The following is a 13052-nucleotide window of genomic DNA, read 5'->3' on the forward strand; positions in this document are numbered from 1 at the left end:
TCACGACGCCCCTCTGTAGTTTTTCTATCATAAAAGTACAGTCGAACCCGACTATATCAAACTTGTTTACATGTAATTCTTCTATATATCGAACAATTTCTGGACAAGGTACAGTTACCATGAGTATATATAGCGAAAATTCCGCTTACATCGAACAAAAGTAGCAGCGACTTTCGATATATGGAACGTCAAGCGGCGGAAAAATGCCCCCAGATGTTGGCTTTCCCTCGCAGTGGCAGAGAAACCTGGCGGCACGGCTACATCCAACCACTCTCCCTACCATAACCGCGCTGTGTTGAGCGAGCCGTCGACAACCCCCTGCAAAAAATTATCCTGGCCCACTCGCAGCGCTTGCTCAGACAGCCAATCAGAGGCTCTTGTGCCCTCGTCATGCAAGATCGCAAAAGTGCGAGTAGTCTCGCTGCTTTTCTGGTTCATTGTGTGTGCGTCTTGTGGGCCTTCTTCCACATTGTTGCCATGATGAAGCTGCAGAATTTGCCTTTTGTCGTGAAGCTCGAAATCATAAATCGAGTCGAACACGGTGACAAGTCGGGTGTCCCTGCAGCGTGCAAGGTTCCGAGGAGCACTCTCAGCATGATATTGAAGAACAAGGGGGAGATTAGGGCTAGAGCGAAGAAACTCACGACCCGGTGCCCGTGGCCCCCAACGCGTACGTATGGCCATGTATGAGTGGTTCACTGGAAATTGCTTCAGCCGTGCCGGCTTGTGCGCGCTTGGTGATGACTGTAAATTCTGATGAATGCGACGAAGCCGTTGCCGGTGTTGCCGAAGTTTGGAGTGAGCTATCAGAATTCCCGGAAGCTGTTGACGAATCCACGGTGGACGAGTTTGTGAGTGCAAATGATGGTGTCGCGACCATGGGAGAGCCCAAAAATGAAGACTACATTGCCGATATCGTACAGAGCACAAGTGAAAGTGGGCACAATGAGGAAAGCAACGACGGCCCTTTGCCCACATCCTCTGAAGCAATTGGTGAGCCCACACTAGCCCAGTGCTTCTGTGCGAATGCATAAGGTTGCAGCCTCAGTTGCTCCGACTCCTTAGACAATGTGGAGCAGTGCGTGCGTCGCAGGCAGCGAAATTGCTAGAGCAGAAGAAAATGCAAGAATATTTCATGCGAAACAGATAGTTTCATGAATAAAGTGATTTGGTAAATGGTATGTGCTTTTATGACATCCAATCATTTAGCAGGCTTATATCGAATTATGCTCTATATCGAACTGATAGGCGTTTTTTTGCGAGTTCGATATAGCCAAGTACGAATGTAGTCGAAAGTTTTGATATTTGTGCACCCCTAATCTTTTTCACGTTTCGGCGGTTCAGTTTCAGTAAAGGTTCTTGAAACTTCCCGAGTTCAGTTTCTGGCTCTATTCGAATAAATACGGTGTAATCCATTTTCAGCGATAAAAAGTTAACTAGGAACAAGCAGACAGCATCAGATGGCATCATGGCGAGCTGGACCAGAAATTACAAGGCGGCGTCGCCACCCATCTTTCATTTTTTATTTCTGTCTGGCTTGTCATGCCTTTTCTCTCAGTAAGAGTATTTTTGGTTTTTGTGGAAGGCTAATTTACTGGCACATCCAAACTAATCTTTCTCCTTAGTGTTTCCATGGAATAGGCAAGACAGAATGCCAACAATGCAGAGGGGTCAAAGGGGTTAAACGTTCCAGCTTCCACACTGTGTTGCCTTGTTTGTAAACAAGGCCAAGATGTCTAACCCCTTTGGCTACTCCACATTGGAAGGTGGCATTTTACCTCGCCCGTGATTAATATGAGCCTGTCTTGTGTTTTGTCTGATCGGCCATTTCGTAACAATGGCATTCACTCTAAGCTGCACCCAACTGTCAACCCCATGGCTCACACAAGGTTTGCAGGTTCGTTGCGGCCTTTGACCATAAATCCGGCCTCAAATCGCTCCTTCTTTTTGGCCGGAAATGATGTTCGGATCAGCTTGGCTCCAGCATGTGTGGGACGGATCTCGCACCACGGGCAATCTGCATAGAGATGCACATCTATGTCAAGTACAAAAAAAAAAGTTGAAAAAAACTAAACCCTCTTTTACGGATACTTTCCAGCCTCTTACTGTGACAGCATGTAGCAAAATGTCGATGCGCAGCACACAATAACTGCCATTTTTTATTGGCATTTTTAAGAATTTTTACGTACACCTCGTGCTCCTTCTGATAAAGTGAAATCCTGATAATTCAATATGTCTTAATTCAAATCAACGGACAGCTTGAACTGCTTTGTTGGCCTTCGCAAATCCATACATGCATTTGAATTTAAAAAAAGTCCCCTGAACTTGAAGTGTGAAAATTATGTAGTCGTTATTTCAAATAACATTTTTTCAGTCTCACGGAACGCCTTTCAAACAAACTTGAGCCAGAAGCCAAGATTTGATGAATCTCTAGTCAGTGTAATGTCATATACTGTGTATTTTAGCTTTGAGTGATAAGTTAGCAGGACACATTAAGCCCACAGTGTATGCACCGTAGAACCACGGTAGACATCCTGTGTGTTCAACGTTTTAGCATACAGAAATAAATTAGAGTTTTAGGGTACCAATGCATGACAACGTTAAATACTGTGATTCCATCTGATAGGTGCAAATCAAAACACTTTTCACCACTTCATAGCCCTTCTGGCCTAACAGCAAACACTTAATCTCAATAACAACAAATCGCAGCTAATACTTTGTCTTCAACATGAGATGAGACCAAGCAAAGGATGATTTTACCATTAATCTCATGCTGCCACAATAGAGTGGAAGTGGCAACATTGAATTTAGATTGAAAGAGGCAGTATGGGCGTAGCCGTGTTGTTACACAATGATGATCTCCAGAGGTAGCTGCTGCTGCAACCGTAGATGTCCTGAAATTAACGCTAGCCGCAGGTCACCAGTCACAGTTCATAGAAGCAAACGGGTACAATTTTCTATTTTTCAATTCCAAGACTGAATTATCAGCACTCTCTCCATAAACCGCGCTTCTGAGACACTGCTACGAAAATACAGTCAAACACATTGTTATAATAAAACTGCAAAAAAAAAATATTTGCTATATCTAACATTTATTATAAGAGCATATTCAATAGTACATGTTTATATTGACCATCAACATTTTAACTTTACTTCATTACATCCAATAACTTGTTATATGTGTATTCACTATATGTCAACGTGCAACCATAGGGTAAAAGCTTGTTTATTCGAATTTCACGGGGATGCTCACTGATTTCGAATAAATTAAGTTCTAACTAACAGAAGTGATAAGAGAAGGTTATAGCTAAAGATGAAAGGAGCGGGAACACCTCTTGAACCATCACCTTATATTTATGACAGAAATCTGTGATTGTTTTCTGCTTCACTTTCCCCTTCAAGAGTTCAAATGTATTGGAAAGCATCTTCCTCTTAAAACTGAATAAGCTAGCGTTATCAGCAAATTATGCGTTGCGTGCCGCTGCTCAGGGTGTGTTTGATTAGGCACGCGGTGTGTAATCTTGCTTATAACCCGAGTGCCAGAAGAAGGCTTCGATAGCATCTCCAGCCATGCATTCACACGTTGTTAACAGACCTGAGGTCTGTACCTGAACAGAAATGCGATCGTTCTGCTCAGGTCCACCAGCCTCCGGTACTTGCCACGCAACGAATACATGGTGGCATGTGCGGTGTAGGTGTGGACGCCGTGGCAGAAACGTCCCAAAGCACACAACAAAGATGATAAAAAATGGCACAGCTTATCTCACTTGCTCCACCTCTGTGACTGGCAAGTTGCCTGACTGGCCAAATCAGTGGCATGTTCCACTATCGATGCTGATGCAACTGACCATTTGAAAAAATAAACATAAGAACATGGTGGCCATGATGTGTTTCTGGCTCCTTTAATCATTTAAAGCACAGCCTTTGAGATCTGAGGGAGTTGTTGCTAGGGCGTGGATCGATGACGATGGTGATAAGCACATCGCGCCATCTGGGAAAGTGACAACCAGTGCGAGCCATGAGCTGGCCACGGTGGCACACAGTTTGAATCATCTGTGTGGCACGACCAATTCTCACGCAAATTAATTAGCTCTTTAGTAGATCAAGTTCTACGGATCTCGGCAGGACAGTGCCAGTAAGTTTGAATTATCCAAAATTTCAAATGAATGAGGTGTGAATTAACGAGCTTTTACTGGGGTACGTAAGGCCGACACTAGCGCTCAGCGATACGTTTCTGTTAATGGTATTGCAGCTGTACCACAAGAAGACTAGGCGTTTTCTTTAAAAGGGTGCTTTCTTTAGTTTGAACATGAGTTTATTTGATTAACTTTCTGGTTGAATTTCAATTACCAAGGTTCTAGCGCACAACATTCTGTACATACGGCCATAATTAAGTGGCATGTGGCTGTTTAAGCATGACAAAGACAACAGAAATGCATGGCAGCTAGTTTCTTTTATCGCATTGCTGAAGTAAACCAAGGATGCCTTAACTGCTTACGAGAGAATTCATCGCAACAGAGTGCGTCTCAAAGGCAGTCTGTAGTATGCAGGAAGAAAGGGCAGAGGTGATAGAAGAAGCAGTGACTGCGGAAAACACTTCAGAGCGTGCATTCACATCCAGTGATCAGATAGTGTTAGCAAGTGACAAACGGTGCAAGTGGGGGAGAGTACGAATGGCAGTGAGTGCCGACGAGTTTGTGTTGACACAAATTACGAAGAGGTCGTGAGTAGCTTGGAGAACACAGCCGGTGGTCCATTTGTGTTACAGAATGGGTGCCAAAAGAAGGGAAGTGCAGTCAAGGAAGGCAGAGAATTAGGTGATGCAATGAAGTTACGAAATTTGCAGGCATTAAGGTGCGGCCCACTGGTGCAAGACAGGAGCCGCTGGATATGGTTGGAAGGTGCCTTCGTCCTGCAGTGTACTTTTATACAGTTAAACCTCGGTATAATGAAGTCGGTAAAATCGTCAATTGGCTTCATTATATAAAAATATTGCTACACTGAAATTTGACCTTGTCTGCAAATCAGTACAATCACCAATGGATTTTTCTTACACAGAAGGCGCCACTAAATTTTTTTAATTATTGGGCAACGGGAAAAAAGCACATTTGAATGAGAGAAAGATTACTTTTGTTAAATTGAATAGTCAGCAACAAAAGATACAGCTTTATGCGGTGTCAACAATCTCTTCACCTCATTAGTGCGAAGTGAAGCCTGTAACGCTTTCATGTCCACTCCACCCCCACAGCTGACAGTGCTGCCCGCAGAGGAACGACACTATCATAAAAAGCACCAGCAACAGGGAGTGACTGCTTTGTCTGCCTCCCGCTTGAACGCGTCTCCGAAACCCGTGATTAAACAACCTCCAGTACTAAACATGCGGGAAGACAGCGCACACGTCGCCACGCCATTCGGCACACCTACTCTTTGCAGACGTGGCAGATTACCTCTGAAACGGGGCGCAATGGCTGCGTATGTTCCCAGCCGCACTGGTAGCCATGGCCGCACTAGAAAAAAAGACGCGCGCCAGCCTGCCATCCGCCCTCACGAGCACTTGATAGCATTACCCCAAGCTCACCCCCTTCTTCCCCTTTCCCCTTGCTCGTGCAGAAAGACAGCGTTCATCAAGCAGCCGTCTTTCTTGGCTCACGCTCAAGCGCTTTCGCTCACTCCAAATGCATGCAGTGCGCAGAGAGCGATAGGACCTCCTCACACTTGCATTTTATACGAAAGATGACGCCACAGCTTTGGCAGTTGCTCTCAGTCATGCAGCATGCAATGTGAGAGGTGCATTCGCAAGCAGTCGCTTGTAGTTCAATTATTTAACCATCTTCATCTGGGGAAGTTTTCATTTATTGTCTTGGTATCCCTTCGTGGCAGAAATGAAATTTCCTCAAACAGTTAAACCTTGATACAACGAACTTCAATATAACGAAATTCTCGATATAACAAAGTATTTACTTTCTCTATAATTAATTGTTCACCGAACACCCTAACCTCAATATAATGAAGTGTGTTTATATACCATTTCAATATAATAAAGTTTCACTGCCACTGCAAAGAAATCAGCAGGCAGTCAGCATGGCTCAGCACATACGCAGCATGCACGCCCTGTTTTAGAGGTAACCTGCCACATGTGCAAAGACTGGGCGAGCTGAGATGGCATGGCACTGTGTGCCGTCTTCCCACGTGTTTAGTGCCGCAAGATGTGTAATCTGGAGTTTTGGAGACATGTTGAAACGAGAGGAAGGTGAAGCATAGCTCACCGCTGCCAACGTTTTTCATGATAGGGTCGTCCCACAGCAGGAGGAAGTGCCGCGTCTAGGGGCAAGGTAGGTTCGCGATCGTACAGTAGATAAAATGGACAAAATCTGGCGGTGTCGTGCCGGGAAGAATTGTATGCAAATGTGATGTAAGGGAGTGCAATGTCCCAGTCGTGGTGGTCCTTTGAAATGTACTTGGACAGCATATCGGTAAGAGTACGGTTGAACCGCTCTGTCAGGCCATTGGTTTGAGGATGGTATAAAGTAGTCAGCTTTTGTCGAATGGAGGAGGAACGCACAATGTCGGCGATAACTTTCGAGAGGAAGTTTCGACCACGGTCAGTAAGCAGCTGTCACGGTGCGCCATGAAGCAAGAGAATGTCACGCAAGAGAAAGTCCGCGACGTCAGTGGCGCAACTGGTAGGGAGAGCCCGTGTCATAGCGTATTGGGTGGCGCAATCAGTTGCGACGGCTACCCATTTGCTCCCGGAGGATGACGTGGGAAAGGGACTGAGGAGGTCTAAACCAACAGAAAGAACGGTTTCACAGGGACGATGATCGGCTGGAGATGACCGGCAGGTAGCACCTGAGGTGTTTTCCGACGCTGGCAGGGATCACAGGCAGCAACATAGCGTCGGATGGAGCGAGCGAGACCAGGCCAATAGAAGCGGCGGCGGACGCGGTCATACTTGCGGGTTAACCCAAGATGTCCTGCAGTGGGTGCATCATGCATCTCAAAGAGGAGTCTGTCGTAGATGTTTTGGCAGGACAAGAAGAAGATCAGAGCCATCAGGGAGGAAGTTCCTTCGATACAGAATGCTGCCCTGGAGGACATATCGGCAAACGGATGCGTCGGTAGGTGCAGAGTGCAGACGCTCGATGAGTGCTTGCAGCGATAGGTCTCGGTACTGCTCATCGGCGATGTTAGTGAAGGCAGACACAGAGAAAATGCCGTTGGCAGTACTACTGTCGGCGGTGTCAGGCTCGTCTACAGGGTAGCGAGACAGACAGTCAGCGTGCATGTGTAGTCGGCCAGATTTGTAGGTGACAGAGTACGAATATTCTTGGAGGCGTAAGGCCCAGTGACTAAGTCTTCCTGTAGGATCTTTCAGTGAGCAGAGCCAGCAAAGCGCGGTATGGTCTGTGACAACGGAAAAGGGTCGGCCATATAAGTATGGGCAGAACTTCGCAACCGCCCAAACTAGGGCCAGACACTCAAGCTCAGTGATGGAATAATTGCGCCCCGAGGGTGAGAGGAGCCAGCAGCCGCGCTGGCGTTGTGCCAGTACAGCGCCAATTCCCTGACCGCTGGCATCAGTACGGACTTCGGTAGGCGCAGAAGGATCGAAATGGGCCAGAACGGGAAGCGTTGTGAGAAAGTCGATTAGATGCGAGAATGCAGAGGCCTCGTTATCGCCCCACTGAAGAGGGGCGTCTTTCTTCAAAAGCTCGGTTAGTGGTCGTGCTACGGCGGCGAAATTTTTCACGAAACGGCAGAAGTACGAACAAAGGCCGATGAAGCTGCACATATCCTTGACACACTTCGAAACAGGGAAGTGCGTAACAGCGTGGATCTTGCCTAGGTCCGGTTGCACTCCGTTCGCATCAACGAGATGTCCAAGGACGGTAATCTGGCAACGGCTGAATTGGCACTTCGATGCGTTGAGTTGCAGACCGGCTCGCCGAAAAACGTCTAGGACTGCTGAGAACCGCTCGAGGTGGACAGCGAACGTTGGGGAGAATACTATAACGTCGTCCAAGAAGCACAGGCATGTGGACCATTTGAAACTGTGAAGAAGGGAGTCCATCATGTGTCCAAAGTGGCAGGGGTGTTGCACAGACCGAACGGCATCAATTTGAATTGATAAAGACCGTCGGGTGTTACAAAAGCAGTCTTCTCGCGGTCGAGATCGTCCACGGCAATCTGCCAGTAGCCGGAGCGAAGGTCAATAGAGGAGAAATAGCGAGCACTGTGGAGGCAGTAAAGGGCGTCATCAATTCGAGGTAGGGGATACACGTCCTTTTTGGTAACCCAGTTAAGGTGCCGATAATTCACGCAAAAGCGCCATGAGCCATCCTTCTTTTTGACCAGTACAACAGGTGACGCCCATGGACTACATGATGGTTCAATAATGTTCTTGGCAAGCATTTTGCGAACTTCTGCGTGAATAACTTGACGCTCAGCCGGTGACACTCGATACGGGCGGCGATCAATAGAAGGGGCATCGCCGGTATTAATGCGATAACAGCTATAACAGCTGTAGTTTGGGCCAAAGGACGATCGTTAAAATAAAAAATATTGTGGTAGGAAAACAGAATGCGGTAGAGCTCACGAGCGTGCTCGGACGGCAAGTAGGGTGCAATAATTTTCTGTAAGTCGGCGATGGTACAACTTGCCGACTGCAATGGTAGAGGAGAATCGGATGAACTGTCGTCTACTGCAATGGATGCTACCGAGTGATCCTCGAATGAGCAAAACTGGGCCAGAGACATCCCGCGCGGCAGCACTTGTGTCGTCAAGCCAAAATTGATCACTGGCAGGCAGACGCAATTTGCCGTAATAGATAAAACTGTATGAGGTACTGTGATCCCGTATGTAAGTAGGACGTCTTGCATAGGAGCCGTGATGTAGTGACTATCGGAGACTGGTGGGGATGACACTAAGTCAACGTAAGTCAGTGCCGAAGGTGGCAAGCGAACGAAGTCGACGGAATTGAAGCGACTGGGGTGTGGTTCAGCGGGATCCAGAACAGGCAGGTCAAGGCGGAGAGTACTGGCGGAACAATCGATAAGAGCAGAATGTGCGGAGAGGAAGTCTAAGCCGAGGATGATGTCATGGGGACAGTGGGCGATGACTGTGAATAGAACGATAGTGGAGCGATCGGCGAAGGAGACGCGGGCGGTACACATACCAATTACGGGGGCTGTTCCGCCATCGGCGACACGGACAACAGGCGTCGTGGCAGGCGTGATAATTTTCTTGAGCCGGTTACGAAGGTCAGCGCTCATTACCGACAAATGCACCCCAGCGTCTATAAGTGCAGACACAGAAACACCGTCAACTTGCACGTCAAGAAGGTTCAGATGAGTGGGCAACGTCAGTAGAGGATTTGGAGGCGTAGGGAGCAATGCAGCGTCACCTTGAGGCGCTGCGTCGCCTAGTTTTCCGGCTGGGAGCGGCGTACGAAGGGAGACGGCGAAAAGGAGTGGCGAGGCTGGGGAAAGCGAGACTGTCGTCGTTGGGGCGAAGGCGAATGAGAATGGGGCGGTTTGGTGCAGGAGAATCAGCGGCAGCATTATCGGAGCGTGCGGCATAGAGACGAGAAGGGCCACCTGGGGGGCAAGGGTAGGCAGTATAAGCAGACCGGGTCGGGGGACTGCGACAGTGCCGAGAAATGTGCCCGATTCGATGGTAGTGAAAACTAATGGGCTTGTCGTCAGCAGTGCACCGTTCAGATGGGTTGCGGAAACATGGTGGGTAAGAAGATGCGGGACGGGGCGGAATCGAAGAAGCCGGGCGGGTATCAGGGCGATGGGCCGAGCAGATGGTGTGAAGACCCACGTTTGCGAATTAAATAAATAAATAAAATAAAATAAATTTAAAAATAAGTTAAATAAATTGTTGTATACTTGAGAGCCTTGTTATATTAAGGTACAAGTGTACAGGAAGATGATGATAATGATGAATATCAATAGGCGGGACTACAAAGGAGGCACCGATAGTGATATTGAGTGGATGCGAGTATGAACGTGGCTGGATGCTGGTAAGTGTGAATAGAAGTGACTATGAACACGAGCAACCGCCGCCGAGTGTGATTGCACATGAGTGTGACCGAGTCTTTGAAGATATTGGTGAGTGAGCATCGACTTGCTCTGTCATCCTATGCTCACAGTGCACATGCACATGGCCCACCTGTCTCAATGAGGAGTCGTTCCCTGGGGATAGTGGCAGCCACCGCCAGGTTCTCGGCAGTCTTGAGGGAGCTGCCAAAAAGAAAGAGCTGTCACTCACATACAACCTGCTAAGCCAGTTGTCTTCACCTGGGGTGACTGGTCGAGCAAGTGGCTAGACTTAAGCCCTAGTCACACAGAAAACTGTAGTGAGCAACTTCATTATTAACTTTAGCAAAGTTTAATGCGTAATGTTTAGGAAATGCTGTTGCTGCCCCGACAAAGACAAGTGCCTGGTCAAAATGTTGGCTCAGTCAACATTTCTTGCTTTGCCACTGTTCATCGCTTTATGCCTCCATTTTCTTGCGAACCTCTCTCTTGTTTGGGAAGGTTTAATGCCATTTGAATACAATGACATTTAAAAAAAAACAAGTCTCATTAGGTTCCAGCAGTGCCACATGGCAAAAACGTAAGGTGGTTCACAAAGATGGCATTCAAAGGTCAGAATGTATGCACAAAGCTTTCTAAATAGCTGTCTTTTCATGAAATTCTTCTGTAACACAATATTACCGTAATTATTCGAGTATAAGGCGACATTTTTTTCCAAAGCCCTTAGCCCCCAAGTCCTGCCTTATACTTGAGGATAATAGATTCAGTTACTGTGTTGTTATGGTGGCAGCAGCGCCACATTTCAGGCGATCCAGATTATAAACGGCCCTGAAAATTGTACCAACCAAAATAGGAGGGAAGCCAGTACCGTATTTCCACACGTACAACCTGCACCAAGAATTTCACACGTTTAACAGTAAAGGCAGAGGGTAAGACATATGCGAATTCTGCTTTGACGTGTGTCTTCACAGTAGTGTGAATTTCACCTTATGGCATGGCTTCACGGCACCGCGGCGCATGCTGCTTTAAAGCCAGCCCTCAGGAGAACGTTATCATCAAACCAGTTTCGTTATCTCCAAGGGAACACCTCCCTACCCCTCCCTCCATGTGTTAAAGCTCCCTTCCCCTCTATTTCATGGTTGTCATTTTGTGTTTTGGCTGTGTTAATTCCGTATTTTGGGGAAATCCCCGCCAAGTCCAACTAATCTGTCCGCTATTCATATCACCGTATGGGAGTGTGCACATTTCATATCTAAGTTGTTTCTCTTGGGTCTCCCAACTGAACTTTCGCCTTGTAACTGTGACCACCTTAAAATCAAATAAACACGGCATCCGAAATTGTGAAAAGAAATGGTCAAATTATTGTTAAAGATCTTAGCTGTCCACATGTTTTCTCCGTGAGAAAAGACTCACTACTGCTTGTGCTGCCCCATGAAGTGTGCGCTGCCTTCTACCAGAAGCACAACAGAACACTGAGACAAAAGCACAAAAGCAGCTCGTCTATGGCATTGCAGCAGAAAACGAACAGCACCGTCTATGGCCAATTTCACCTGCTTCAGGAACTTATGAGTAGAGTAAACTTTCTCAAAGCAAGTGTCCATCTAGTCTCCTTTTGCCATAAGAATACTCCAAAGGTAACATGAACGAATGAAAGGCGAAACTTTTTTTTTTGCAAATCGTATTTATTTTTAGCAAAACTCGACGCAATATCAGTAACATCTTAAAATAAGGCTAATTTCATAAACTCAATGGAAATTTCGGTAATGTTGGCAGGTATGCCAGACGGAACAGATTGTTGAAATTTCTTTCTCACTCACTTCCTATTGTCATCATCACATTGTCGTTTCTAAATATCCCAGGCTCATATTGTAGAAACCCATGAAGGACCACACAGGAAGAACGGTCGATGAAAAAGTATAATGGTATTATGGAACAACAAAGGGATGATGGTGACAGTGGTTGCGTGAGGAATGAATTTCAACACGGAAAGACAAAATAACGGGGATGAAGCCCTATACCTCTGTTTAGCTTTGTCTCGCTAACTGGTTTGCTGAAAGTGGGTAGGAGGAAGCAAGAGCTCACCAGCCATTGATGCCAATGAAGAGGCCCAAGTCCAGGAACGCAGCTGCCTCTTCTTTGCTGCCGTCAAATGAATGCACCTGCAACAAAAGGTTTACCCACGAGTGGAACAACACTACCCAGCAGAACTTAAGTAACGTGAGTTATAAGCGAGAAGAACAGGGAAAACAGACGGGCTCAATTTTTAAAATGCGAGAGCATTGTTTGCCTGCCCCTATCCACCTCAATCCACCATCTGGTCTTGATATTATGACTGCATTATAACAACTAAGAAAATCTAGCCCCTACAAGAAATTGGACACAGGCCTGTAACACCGTAAGGGAGTACCTATCCTCGATGCTATGTTAACATTTGCGAAGGGGTGCAAAATATGTGCGACAGTAGAGCAAAAGAGCTCCATCGTGATTCCACAACATTAACGCACATGCCCAGTTCGCACGTTGATGGTTAGAAAGTCTCCAGGGATGCAGAGAGCATGTGGCTGGAAAAGTGACACAGCCAAACATATACATGTACTGTCATGCAACTGGCTATAATGGAAGTTGAATAAAGTGTGTGTGGCTTAGTAACATCGGCCTTCGAGCTAGTTGGTACATGACCAGAAGGGCTTGAGGTGCAAAATAAGACGAGGACTAAAAAGAGACACAATCGAAATTATAACTTGGACAACCAATCATAGGTGGACTGCATCAGAAGTTTCTCACAGCGGCAACAATATGAATCCAACTGAGAATGAAGCCAGAGAAAGCAAAGGGGAAGTTAACAGTTGTTTTCATGGAGTTCTCAACGCAGATTACTGGAAGGAACTTTGACAATGCAGTTGCCGCGCTACCAAGGGAATAATGGGTTAGTACTACCGTACATCGATTTGTCTCAACTTTATGCTTGTGGTTTTGGACATACTTGTGGCTTTGCTTACTGCGCTTTTG

At 46.5% G+C, this 13052-nt stretch overlaps 1 protein-coding gene across 5 annotated transcripts in view; it reads right to left on the reverse strand.

The window, feature by feature from the left end:
• The window catches only part of LOC135919563 (deoxyribonuclease TATDN1), a 69156-nt gene that overhangs the window by 4698 nt on the left and 51406 nt on the right, over nt 1–13052 (reverse strand). For all 5 annotated transcript variants that reach the window (XM_065453477.2, XM_065453476.2, XM_065453480.2 and 2 more), the window contains exons 7-9: nt 12126–12202; nt 10177–10247; nt 1885–2017 (exon numbers count right to left, since the gene is read on the reverse strand). In XM_065453477.2, coding sequence (XP_065309549.2) covers nt 1885–2017; nt 10177–10247; nt 12126–12202 — 281 coding nt within the window. The remainder of the gene's footprint in view (nt 1–1884; nt 2018–10176; nt 10248–12125; nt 12203–13052) is intronic.

This window comes from Dermacentor albipictus, chromosome 8 (genome assembly GCF_038994185.2).
Source record: "Dermacentor albipictus isolate Rhodes 1998 colony chromosome 8, USDA_Dalb.pri_finalv2, whole genome shotgun sequence".
Classification (NCBI taxonomy): Eukaryota; Metazoa; Arthropoda; class Arachnida; order Ixodida; family Ixodidae; genus Dermacentor; species Dermacentor albipictus.